The sequence below is a fragment of the Paramormyrops kingsleyae genome, chromosome 10 (assembly GCF_048594095.1).
Source record: "Paramormyrops kingsleyae isolate MSU_618 chromosome 10, PKINGS_0.4, whole genome shotgun sequence".
NCBI classification, from domain to species: Eukaryota; Metazoa; Chordata; class Actinopteri; order Osteoglossiformes; family Mormyridae; genus Paramormyrops; species Paramormyrops kingsleyae.
This window is the reverse complement of record NC_132806.1, coordinates 22,006,023-22,019,400: the sequence shown is the minus strand read 5'-3', so window position 1 is coordinate 22,019,400 and position 13,378 is coordinate 22,006,023. Positions and strand designations below refer to the sequence as shown.

Sequence of the window (13,378 nt, the reverse complement as noted above, 5' to 3'; positions counted from 1 at the left end):
TCTGTGTTTCAGTTATCATCAGAAAGACTCTCTAAGTGTAATGTATTCATAATACATCCGCTGGCTTGTGCAGCGATCAGAGTTACCTGTAGCGGCAATCTCATTTAAACATCTCACGTAAAGAGGCCACATTTTACACTGTGTGCCAGCTGTTGGCGTTTTAGAGATAAACAAGCTTCCTGCAGAATTAAAACACAGACGTATGGCAATAAACATGGCAGTGTGTTGTGCCGCCGTGTGCTCAGACATATCCCGGCTTGTTTCCACTGCTTGGTTTTTATGACAGACTGTAAACCGAAGCCGGGACAGATAATTCCTAATGTGAAGCGTCAGTGAGCCTACAGCTGTACCAAATCTGATCAAGTGAAACCATCTTAGATCCTCACACCCGTTTTACAACCACTTCTCCTTGCCAGCATCACGGGGGATCACCTGCAGCTAATCCTGGGCAACACTGGGCACAGGGCTGGTCTGCACACTGGACGCGATTCCAGCTGACATGCACACACTGACACACTATGGTGGGCAATTTACAGATGCCAAATAGCCCGACTACATGTTTTTGGGCTGTGAGAGAAAACCAGAGTACCCAGAAGAAACTCATGTGACACAGGTAGAACATGCAGACCCCCCCCCCCCCCACACAGATTCAAACCCCCCCTCCTAGCATTAGGAGATGACATTGCTACTCAACAAGCCGCTGTGCCACCCGATCTTAGACCTATATCTCAATTCAACATAATTCATTGTAATTCAGTTTCTTCAATCAATCCCAAAGTGCTTAACCAACAATTACAAAACAGTTTAACAACAGTTAAATCATTCCTAAGTTCAAGTAGAAGACAATGGAGACAATTGTAGTTAAAGTAGAAAAAAAAAAATCTCAGAGGCCAATTAGCTGGGCAGCTTCCCCCAAGACATTATATAAGTCGGATAGAAGTGTGTATGTGTTACCAGAACAGTGCTCCTGTTCAGCCTTGCCTTGCTCCTTGTGCTAACCTATGCTTTTCTTTATTCTCCTCACCTTTTCAGAGTTTTCCTCAGGGCTATAAACACCTATGCCGACACCATGAACCGTAAATTCCTGGACAACAAAAATTTCGAAGTGCAGGTTAGATTTCTGGTTTCTTACTCTTCCCTAAACTGCAAAGCCGGACAATAAGTAAGTAAATGAAGCCGAGTTTGGCTGTGAGCCTCTTTGTCACATTGTGTCTGTATCGGTTCCTCTTTCTGCAGTTATGGAACAACTACTTCCATTTGGCTGTGGCCTTCATTACCCAGGAGTCCCTGCAGCTGCAGCACTTCTCACACACCAAGAGGAACAAGATCCTGTCAAAGTGAATGTCCCTTCGTACTATCCATCTATATTCCTATTAAGAATATGCCAGGGATATACCGCTAATTACCACCAGTAATAAAGACGGGAAATTTTACATTCGCCCCGCGACAGGAATTCGTCTGTACCTTTGTTAATAAGTGGTATATCCAGTTGCACTAACAATGCATAACTTTCCCCATTATAAATACATCTTCCATAAAGCGGAAAGGAATTACAGGCAGTCCCCAGGTCAAGAACCTCAGACTCATACTTACGAGCCTGTAAAATTAAAAAATTGGGTTAAATACAATGATTCGTTACTTTGTGACGCTCGTGAAGACATTGCGTGGCTCCGTCGGTAGGTCGTCGGTTTCAGGTACAGGACAGTATTGTATGCACTAACTTTTATTGATGCTGTGCGATAATAATTATTATGTACTGTATTATTATTTTTCTGAGTTACGTACAAATTTGACTTTAAGACTAGGGAATGGGTCTTGTTCGTAACCTGGGGACTGCCAGTTCCAGAGTAGTATGTTCAATAAAGTATGCATTGTGGCAAATACTATTAAAGATTGCATACTACGAGGTCTGAGGCTGCAGTTGATCCTCTGCCATCTGTTCTGTCAGCCATACACTCGTATTCCTCTCTTCCTCTCTTTTCATTTCAGGTATGGGGACATGAGAAGGTTGATTGGCTTCGCTATCCGGGACATGTGGTACAAACTTGGTCAGCATCCGAGATAATGGGACTCAGCACATAATGCAAGAGCACATGTGCGGAATGAATAAGAATCGGGGTCTGATTACTTTTGGTGACGGTGCCTGTGTCTTCGGCAGGGAACAACAAGATCTGCTTCATCCCCGGCATGGTGGGACCCATTCTGGAGATGACCCTGATTCCTGAGGAGGAGCTGAGAAGAGCCACCATCCCCATTTTCTTTGATATGATGCTGTGTGAACACAGCCGGTCCAACCATTTCAAAAAGGTACCAACCTACAATCAAGAATCACCTTAAACGCCCTATGCATACAAAGACACACTGTACATAATATCTATATTGCATATTGTATAGTACACACCCCACACACAAGACATAATGTACACCACTATACATACATTATGGATTGTACAGACTGTGCATGCATTATAGACTGTACATACTATACATACACTATAGAGTGTGCACATTATACATGCACTATAGAGAATCAAATTCACCAGGCTATATACGTTGTGCACCGTTTAATAAGCCAAAATTATTGCATATTGTTCATATTTGTTTTTTTTAAATTGCATTGAGACTTAGTTAAAAGCTAAAATCTTTCTTGGGTGATATTTCTTTGTATGGTGGCTCTGATGTGAAGCAGTGTATCTTGTTCCCACAGCTGTGTTTCACTTGTTACTGGTCACTCACTGGAAGCAGAGCATAGCAGCTCTTGGCTCCCGGACAGCTGCATGCTTGTGATGTTTTATCTGCCTTACTTGTACATTGCCTCGGACAAAATCACCTGCCAAACAAGTATAAATGTAATCCTGTTCATCTGCAACCCAGTATTTTATAAGTATTTAGAAGATTAATGAATGTTTAGGGCTGTACTATAGTTACACTCTATACAACCAATTAGCATGCAAGCTACAAATGTTCCTACATAGCTTCTGCTCTTTTGTGTTGCAGTTTGAGAATGAGATCATTCTGAAGTTGGACCACGAGGTGGAGGGTGGTGGAGGTGATGAGCAGTACATGGAGCTTCTGCAGACCATGTAAGTCTGTGACACCCGACCCCCTTGCTCTCCAGTCCCACCCATTCCCTGTTCTTCTTCTTCTGAGGTCAACAGGTACATGCTAGAGACTTTGCGTGACTTTTCCTTCCTCTTCCACCCCTCCCATAAGTCTGCTGGAGTGTGCCTCACAGCACCCCCAACTGCTTGCCCAGGTGCAGCACTTTGTGATGCTGGTGAAGGGGCTGCTGGAGCGGTTGCTGGATTACAGGGCGGTCATGAGCGACGAGAGCCGCAACAATCGCATGAGCTGCACCGTCAATCTTCTGGTGAGGCGATCTCCCCGGCCAAAGGCTCACCGTCTCTGCATGGTCCTCCGTGCAGTTATTGACCGTGCAGTCTGACGTCTGAGTCATGACGGCACTTCTGGACATTAATCATCCTCTAAAACCTCAATAGATTATGTCTACACTTCCCTTGAAACATTATGTTGCTTGCAGCGGATCAACACATAATTAGAAACATTACTCTGTACAAAAGAACAGTACGATTGAATCTCAGGGCCCTTTCACCCAAATAATGAGTACGTGTCAGCTGTAACGCAGTATAGATCTTTGGGTAACCAGTGCCTAATAAACTTGTGTTGTTTTCCAGATAGGATCCTACAGTGAACACAGGTTTAATTGAACACCATTTATCTTATGATCTTTAAGGCCTTTGCATCTGTAGAATGCAGTGGGAAATGCACCCTTCATGACTTGGGCTCAGTAACTGAAGCTCGTGGGAGTTTTACTAACATAAAAATGTTCTGTGGGCATAGGGGAAAATAATAACCAATCAGATTGTAGAGGAGGTGAGTTCAAACTACTCGGGGAGGTGGGACCAAGACATATGATTGGTCAGTTCTGCTTCCTCTAGTTACAATCTGATTGATTATCTCTCTGAACCAATATTTTTTCCTTCTGCCCTCAGAATATGTTTGTGTAAGTAAAACTCCCATGAGGGTAATTGAACAACTATTGGAGTTGCCTGATTTCCATTCCCCTGCCCCTTGGCTTGGCTCGTCACACTGTCTTTCTTCTGGTTTCCTGCCCAACAGCCTCTCCTTATGAACAGTTACTATCAGTGGTGTGAACTTTTGGCCACAGTTCTCCCTGCCAGAGAGTCTGTTATCCCTTATCCTCTGACTGTCTATAATGCAGGCCTCTGCCCAAATAAGTACCTGTCAGGTCAGTTTGTGCTGTCGGAGTTGTAGGCGTGAACAGAACAGCTACTTCCAGTGTCTGCTATATCAGAATCTGTACAGCAGGGGTCTCCAACTCTGGTCCTGGAGAGCTACTATCTAGTAGATTTTCTATCCTACCTGGCTTCTGATTAGTAGTATGCACAGCCCTGTGATTCTATGGTCAATCTAGATTTACTCTAACAAGTGACTAAACAGACTAGTAAGACCACCAATATAGTCCAGCAACATGTAATGATGTTGTATGCATCTTATGAGAGTCAGCTCAGTATGGAAACACTTTTGAGAGAGCGATTTTTGTATCCGATTTTGTCTCCAATTTTCGGAAATACAGGGTAGCATTTCACAGCTCTCATTAGACCTGTCTGCTCGGCTCTCACCCAAACTGATCCTCATTAGACGTAACACAGGATGAACATATTTACATCAGTATGGGTGACGTTTTCTGCTGTGTATTTCCTGGGGCCTACATGGAGGTACCCTGACACACACATACACACAAAGGCAGACACTGATGCATGAACTCACACACACGCGCGCAAAGTGTAGACATGGATGTGCATACAAATGCATACTGCCCCCGAAAGGTATACATGTGTGATCTAGGCTTTATTTTCCAACATCATCATACAATGGTTGCAGGTTTCAATGAACAACATTTAATATGATCACATACAAACATGTAGTATGAAGAATCAAGGGAAATGGCTGATCTTTATTAAACCCTGCTTTCTTTTTCAGAATTTCTACAAGGACATCAACCGAGAAGCCATGTATATCAGGTGATTATGTTTGGTTCTGAATATTTATTTGCCTGACATGGAAAAGAAGGTGTTTCTGAGCAACACAGGAACAAAGATCAGCATGTACATGTTTCATTCTAGCTCTCTTTGTTGCACATGTGTGCAGACAATGTGCGTGTGCATGTGTCAGTGTAATCTGGACGGAGATTATCCTGGTCATAGTCAAAACCCAGAGGATCAGCTGGTCGTCTCATAGCAACATTTCCGCTGGATTTAGGGGACAGAGGCACGGGGGGGGGGGGGGGGGGGGGGTTGGAGGGAGAGAGGTGAAGTAGGAGGTCATGAAGGAAGAGTGAGAGAAAGGATCAGAAAAGGTTCAGGTGAAGAATATACAGATTGCAGTTGAGTGATGGGACTGGAAAAGCATCTGGACAAAAGTGAGAAAGAACTGAAAAAAGAACGACAATAGCTGGACTGAGGAAAGCGGGGCTCTGGTGTATGATGAACACATTAGTAAATCTGTCAGCGTGTTATCACATTAGGCAGTGGAGCAGTTAGATATATTCCCATTGCAACAGTATTTACCGGGATCCGCTACTGATTCTGGGGGTTTCGATTTTACAGAGGCAGGTCTGTGCGGCACAAAAAATGCACGGTGTCAAAAAAAAACGTTAGTGATAGCAAATATATTTGTGTAAAGGGAGACACCTGGTGGCCATCATTGAACAGTGTTGTCACAAAAAATCATTCAGAGCCAGACGCACGCAAGCAGTGGCTGCCAAGGTCTGACCGTGTCTGCGGGTCTGTTCTTGTAGGTACCTCTACAAGCTGAGAGACCTTCACCTGGATGTGGAGAACTACACAGAGGCCGCCTACACTTTGCTTCTGCACTCCCGTTTGCTGAAGGTATCAGCTTCAAACAGCTATGGGTGTAAAGCTCTCGCCTCTTGCAGCTTCTCAGTACAGTGAACCACTTAGAGAGGTGGAAGCCCACACAAGCACCAGCGATTCCCTGACACACCTCTGGACAAAGCAGTACCGGAAACTCACCATGTCCCTCTCTCTCCTTGCTATTACCAGTGGTCTGAGGAGCAGTGCAGTCCACAGATGGATTTCCCCAGCAACCAGACGCAGCGGCAGCTGAAGGAGGCCCTTTATGACACCATCATCGGATACTTTGACAAGGGCAAGGTTGGCACGGCGCCACCTACTGACCGGGGCTTGTATTGCCATGTAGTACTGCAGAGCTGGTTCAGCCATTACTGCTTTATAAGAGTTTGGGTGTATTCCTCCTCAGTAGAAGATGCAGTGGGAGAAATGGCATCACCACTGCATTGGACAGAGAGAATAAAACTGCTTCCCATGGTCCAGAATGCATTTGTTTTCTAAAAGTATAAGAATGTTTTTACAGCATCCGTCTGCCCATGATCCCAAAGCATTAAGATAATAAACAAAGCAGCAGTCCTGTGCTTTATTAGTGCAGTTATATAAATGTATTTCTCCTGGTCTGTCAAATTTATTTCTTTATAAATATTCCAACTTTTGGGCATATTATTTACTAGTTCAGGTCTACACGGAGCTGAAGTTGGGTTGTGTGTACATAGCCAGAGCAATTCAATTTTCCTGTTATTGTATTAGAGTTTAATAGATTTTCATTGTCGGTGCTTGTGTTGCCCTGGGACTTCTGGAATTCGAGAGGTGGCATTGGGGAAGGGGTTGTTGTCATGGAGACTTCTTATTGTGCACAATGCACACCGGCTCATGTCTTTTCAAATGTATGTCAACAATGGAAATGTAACTCACCTACGACTGCTGTTAATTTATCTTTCTTTATCTGCCGCGCGCAGATGTGGGAGGAGGCTATCGCTCTCTGCAAGGAGCTCGCGGAGCAATTCGAGTTGGAAGTCTTCGACTACGACATGTTGAGTCAGAGTCTGGTAAAGAAACCTGCTGCTCCCTACATCTTGCGCTCCTCCACCTCTCAACAGACTCCTTACATGCCGTCCCGCACCAGCATCAGCCCAGGGCGTAGCCAATAATGGTTACCATGGCTACCACACGGACTCATCCACCCATCACTTGGCAAAACCAAAACCTGGCCCTCTGCGCCAAATTAAAAATAACGAATGTTCCTACATTCACCACTCTGACGTCTGGCACTGCATTTCCTCTGCATTTCCACCACAACTTGTTTGCTTTAGGCCAGAAACGTTCCTTTTACCATAAACACAAGAAAAGTATGTTGATATTTTATTTCCTGTGATGTTTTATTTAATGTAGCGCTCCGACTGACATCCGCTGGCACAGTGCTGTCATCCTGTGATCAGTTTGGGCTGCAGAGCCTGGGATGCCTGTATCATCCACGGATACATGTTTCCTTCTTTCTGCAGAAGCAGCAAGCAAAATTCTACGAGAACATCATGAAGATACTGCGTCCCAAACCAGACTACTTTGCTGTGGGCTACTATGGATGTGGATACCCCCCATTTCTCCGGGTTAGAGCTGTGTGTGTGTGTGTGGGGGTGGGGGGTGGGGGGTGTATTTTATTGTTACAATGTGGAGACCAAAACCTGTTTTTCTGACGTTGTGGGGACATTTATTTTTCAGTCCCCACAAAGATTTTTATTAAAAATCTGTGACTGCAATCAAAATGCCAAAAGTCTCGTTTTGTTTGGTTACTTATGGCTTAGGTCAGGGCTGAGTAAGAGTTAAACATAAGAACATGAAAAGTTTATAAATGAGAGGAGGCCGTTCGGCCCATCAGGCTCATGTGGGGAGAATTCTACTAATAGCTGTTAAAATCTGGTCTAGCTCAGGTTTACAGGAACCCAGGGTTTTAGCTTCCACTACACTAACAGGGAGACTATTCCATACTCTAACTACACACTGTGTAAAAAAGTGCTTTCTCAAATCCATTTTTAAAATGTTCTCCCGCTAATTTCCACCTATGGCCACGAGTTCTTGTATTCGAACTAATATTGAAGTAACTATTTGGCTGAACAGCAACCAGACCTGCTAGAATCTTATACACCTGGATCACGTCATCCCTTAATCTCCTTTGCTCAGTTGCTGGGTTAAGATTATCATTGTGGGGATCAGGGTTTTTTCCACACAATGATATATACAAACATGTGTGTGTGTGTGTGTGTGTGTGCGTGTGCGTGTGTGTGTGTGTGTCTGTCTGTCTGTGTGTGTGTGGATGTAATTGTGTTTTTAACAACACCGATAAATCTATCGTGGACTGAAATTGGTGGTTTTTATGGTATTTTTGACCTTATGAACGCGGTGCTGTGGACAGTCGTAAGACCAAAACGAGCAGTGAATGAATAAACATTTTTAATCCATGTATTGTCCAGTCTGTAAAATGAAGGTCATGTGTATTTTTCAAAAGATATTCTTGTGTGTCATGCAGAACAAGGTGTTTATTCACCGGGGCAAGGAGTACGAGCGGAGAGAGGACTTCCAGAGTCATCTGATGAGCCAGTTTCCCAGCGCTGTGCGACTGAACACCACTACCCTGCCCGGGCCAGACATCCGGAACTCCCCTATGCAATGTGTCCTTCCTGGCAAGTTAGAGGAGATTCGGATAGGGGGTGGGCACATGCACGCACGCATGGGGGGGGGGGGAGGGGCACAAAGACACAGGAAGGTCAGGCAATGAAGGGACAGCGAGCTATTAACAGGATGAATGCAGCAGCGAGGGTAGATAAGGAGGGGGGCACACTGATATGGGGGAAATGATGCAGGGGGGTGGGTGGGGGGGGGGGGGGCGGCAGGCCGTGGAGTCAAGACAGCTCCTACCTGCGGGGTGTTCCCATCATGCACTGCAGCAACGTGTTCCCCTGCCACGCTGTGGTTCTTGACGAAGCTGCGCAGATATTCAGTGTTTCACGGTGCAGCCCGTCCTGGAAATTCCCCCCCGCCTGAAGAACAAGCCTGTGCCTGACCAGATCATCAAGTGAGTCCCCAAGAACAACCGCAACCGGCGCCCCAGTAACCAGCCCGGTCCTCTCAGAAAGACCCGGAAATGCCCACCGTCTCGCTGGCAGACTTGGTCCAGCATTGATAGATGCTTCTCCCGTCTGTCTTGTCTCCTTGTGTGTCCTTCAGCTTCTACAAGTCCAACTATGTCCAGCGTTTTCACTACTCCAGGCCTGTCAGAAAAGGCTCAGTGGACCCTGACAATGAATTTGCTGTGAGTATCTTTACAGACGTTATTGAATAGCAAACAGACACACATACGTAACAGACATACGCTCACACACATACACACACACACAGTCGTGTAATCATATCTTTTTGGGGACCGCTAATTCATTTCAATGGGAAAAATGATAATGCTAACTATCACAACCTTAACCCCTACCCAGCCCTAAACCTAACCATAAGTAACCAAACAAAATACAAGTGTTTTTGCATTTTAGTTTTTTTATTGCAGTCACAGATTTATAAAATAGGGTTTTCCCATATTGGCACCAGGAAACTTAAAATAGGGTTAAAAAGAAAAAAAAAACAGGTGTTCATCACGTTGCAGGGACATTTGGTCCCCACAAGGTAAGGTATACCTGGACCACACTTACACAGACACACACATGCACGCACATACACAAATGTTTACAAATTTGTATGAAACTCTCAATGATACCCATTTCGATTAACTGTCCCTAATGCAAAATCACTCTAAAAAAAAAGATAGATGAATATTGATGATTAAACAAAAACTACTGACGGTTACAGCTGTTAAGCAGTTTTTATTAAGGCCATTTATCTTGTGGCAACATACTAGCAATAACTGTTTATCAAAATTTGTCCCTACAAGATAGGCAGATCTCAGACGCGCAGAGACATATAGGCAGTAGTGATAGCTGATACAGGGAAACATCATAAATCGCTTACAGATAATATATGCAAGTTGCATAATGCTATGTATATAGAAACAACAAAGAACATTGTATATAGTTCAAAAACAAAATAGACTGGGTCCTTATTTTCAAGGTGATCCCTTATTGTTTTATCAGGCCACTAAAAGCTGTGGGACAGGTGGGAGCCCATTTGTATGATTTTTAACTTTGCTTTGTCCCACAATTAGGGAAAAGGGGGACAAAGCAGTTTCCAGTTGTCTGCTGCTGCCTCCGATACTAATGAGATGTTCAGTCAGCATACAGTGTTTTACAGCCTCATAAAAATTAATTTTATTTTTTAGTTTTATAGCCCTGCTGTTCCAGCAATGCAAATTAGTGTGAATGGCAATTATGTTGACTCTGATTTGGAGCTTATTTAATACATCAGTCTTGTGGTTCAGTGTACTGGCTCAGTAAGAGGCACGACGAATACTCTGCGCAAAAGGCCTTTATTATGTGGTAATCGTGCTTAGTTTTTTGGTACTATTATTGGAACTAATGTCAGTGTGCAGCACCTACCTAACGCAGAAGACAATGGGCTGGTTTTATTTTACGTGAGGATTGGCATTTAGAAGCTATTCCTTCCTTTATCAGAAAACTATGCATCAAAAATCGACTGTATTTACTGCCCTGTATTGTGATGCATTGACTGTCAAACCAGAAGACAGAATTCAGGGCATTGGATTGAATTAGAATTAGAGGACATGTATAATGATGTATTCTCAGAGACTATATCTTATATAGTTAGTCTCAAAATTGTATTTTGAAAAATTCTAGCATGTATGCCGTGCTGTGTAAGCCTCGCTGCGTTTCCTTTCTTTCACATGCAGTCAATGTGGATCGAGCGAACCACCTTCTACACAGCCTACAAACTCCCGGGAATTCTGCGTTGGTTTGAGGCTACTTCCATATCACATGTCAGTACCGATGCTTGTTTGCCTGTCTCATTGTTGCTTCTCATTAATCTAATAAAAAGGTCCAAGATCTTTAACTAATATTGTCATTCTGGTCACGGATCAACGTGTCTTACTCTTGGTCAGTTGTTGTTTTGATCTAACCTAAAATAAATACATTTGTATGAAGTATGATCAGCGGATAAGAATTGTGATAGGAATAAAAACATGTGTATTATAGTCAATAAATTGTCAAATTGAAATTTCCTTTTAATGTGCATAAAATTATTCTGTCCACATCGCCAGGAAGAATAACAAGACAACCTATTTGTCTTTCCTCAGACTACAATCAGTCCATTGGAAAATGCCATTGAGACAATGGAAACCACCAATGAGAAGATCCTGACTATGATAAACCAGTACCAGGGTGATGAAGTCCTTCCCATCAACCCCCTGTCCATGTTACTGAATGGTATCGTTGACCCTGCGGTCATGGGTGGATTTGCCAAGTATGAGAAGGTTGGTATGTGCGTCTCTGTACATGCGCTTCTAACCATTCGTGCTGTGGTGGGTGTGTTTTGAGGAGTCATGCCACTGCCTCATATCTCCAAGTTCGAGGTTTGGATCGTCTGCCTTTGCTTGGTATTAAAAGTGTGCATGAGCTGCCCAGGTTGTGTGGGATTCCTCATGCAGTCCCAAGAGATTTCCGCTAAATAACACTCCTGAATTTACTATAGTGTGTGTTCATGCCTTCTGATGGACTGGCATCCCGTCCAGGGAGTGTGTACATGCCTTCTGATGGACTGGCATCCCATCCACGGAGTGCCTCAGTCCTCTGTTCTTGGTGTTTGGGCATTTCTGTTTTGTTCTGTTAGGCTTTCGTTGCTCACCATTGTTGTTGTGAAACACATGTCATTTATCCTTTCTGCTTACAGTCCCACATGCTGTCATATACCCATGTGGGTTACAGATTTCTTCCCCATGCAGGATTTCTCAAGGTGACATAGTATTGGCTAGCAAGTTAGATATCCTATAGACGGGGCTGGTCTGTGATTAAAATTCAGTTCAGTTTAAAATTCAGACTTTGAGGTCCCCCAAAGTAAATATTGCTGAGTGGAGGTGGTTAAGGTTGCCATATTGAGATTAGAGTTTCCCCCATAGAAATGAATGGAGAGTCCCCACAAATATATAATTACAAACCTGTGTGTGTGTGAGTGTGTGTGTGTATGTCTGGTATACCAGATAGCTAGTGCACCCCTGCCTATAAAAATGGAAAATTTCACTGTTTCAACTGAACTCTAGGTTTTGACATCTAATTCCCAGTCAATGTACAGGCTGTAGGCATCTGGAGTCCAAACCTAGATTAAATTTTGATTTTTCTTACCTGAACCAAATTCTTTGAAGTCACTTCAGTGTTGTTTCTGCACCAGAAACTAATTTACGAGAAAAAAAAAAATCATCAATATACATTACATTAATCTATACAGTACGTATATTCTATTCTATTCTATTCTATTCTATTCTATTCTGTTAAAATTAACCAAGCACAAGACATTTTGTTCTGCTGCACTAGACCTGTTTGTTCGGTAAGGTGCTGGAGGCAAACTGGGCTGGTAAAGTCTCAGAAGACGTGCGGTTTAGGGCTGACTTCTGTTGTGGTAAGATCACAGCTGTAGGGTTGATTTCAGATGAAACAGGACCAGACTCAAGAGTTTACTAGCCTGCTCCTATGTACAAAACAAAATTGTGTTTTGTTTCTGTGCCATGAATATCAAAGATATAGATAAATAATTAAAATACATAGATGCCAGATAATTAAAACAATAAACCAGCAGCGCATAAGTGATTGGAAAGTAGGGGGGTGGGGTGGGGGGCGGATGTATGGAGGGATAAAACCACAAGTTTGTATCACTTAGCATCCAGGCTACGTTCTGTCCAATAGTATGTTAGGTAACTTGTACGCTATACAAACATCATATACACTGTATACCAGGGGTCTCCAACTCCGGTCCTGGAGAGCTACCGTCCAGTAGGTTTTCTATCATACCCGGCTTCTGATGAGCCACACCTGTTCTCAGGTAAATACCAGGAGCAGGTGTGGCTCATCAGAAGCCAAGTGGGACAGAATACCTACCGGATAGTAGCTCTCCAGGACTGAAGTTGGAGACCCCTGCTGTATACAAACCTATACGGTAAACTGCACCTATACTGCGCTTGTACTGCAAGACGAAACAAAGTAACGTTTTCTGTGTAAGAGAGTACACATTAAAATTACAATAAAGGGTAAAGTGAACTAAATACATAAATGCATAACATAGATGTTTATTATCACAATCCAGTATTATGGGTACCATAACTTAGATATGTACTGTACCATTTTACAGTTGGCAGTGCATCCATTTTGTTTGCACCAGCTACACGTGATGCACAATGGCTTCTCACACATCTATTTTAACCTTATAGGACCACAGCTATATATGCAGTCAGACGTTATGCGGAATGATGTTCTATTTAAATTGTTTAATTGCAAAATCACTTGATATAGTATGAATAAAGT

The 13,378-nt window shown here is 43.3% G+C and overlaps 1 protein-coding gene across 1 annotated transcript in view; it reads left to right on the top strand.

Annotated features, from left to right (window-relative positions):
* The window catches only part of LOC111859859 (dedicator of cytokinesis protein 2), a 70,123-nt gene that overhangs the window by 51,924 nt on the left and 4,821 nt on the right, over positions 1–13,378 (top strand). Inside the window, exons 29-44 of the mRNA XM_072717516.1 lie at positions 1,033–1,111; positions 1,237–1,337; positions 1,990–2,048; positions 2,159–2,307; positions 2,998–3,083; positions 3,214–3,370; positions 5,026–5,066; positions 5,843–5,933; positions 6,108–6,218; positions 6,875–6,964; positions 7,418–7,522; positions 8,440–8,581; positions 8,904–8,985; positions 9,138–9,222; positions 10,759–10,845; positions 11,164–11,340. Of these exons, the coding sequence (XP_072573617.1) occupies positions 1,033–1,111; positions 1,237–1,337; positions 1,990–2,048; positions 2,159–2,307; positions 2,998–3,083; positions 3,214–3,370; positions 5,026–5,066; positions 5,843–5,933; positions 6,108–6,218; positions 6,875–6,964; positions 7,418–7,522; positions 8,440–8,581; positions 8,904–8,985; positions 9,138–9,222; positions 10,759–10,845; positions 11,164–11,340 (1,642 nt within the window). The remainder of the gene's footprint in view (positions 1–1,032; positions 1,112–1,236; positions 1,338–1,989; positions 2,049–2,158; positions 2,308–2,997; positions 3,084–3,213; positions 3,371–5,025; positions 5,067–5,842; positions 5,934–6,107; positions 6,219–6,874; positions 6,965–7,417; positions 7,523–8,439; positions 8,582–8,903; positions 8,986–9,137; positions 9,223–10,758; positions 10,846–11,163; positions 11,341–13,378) is intronic.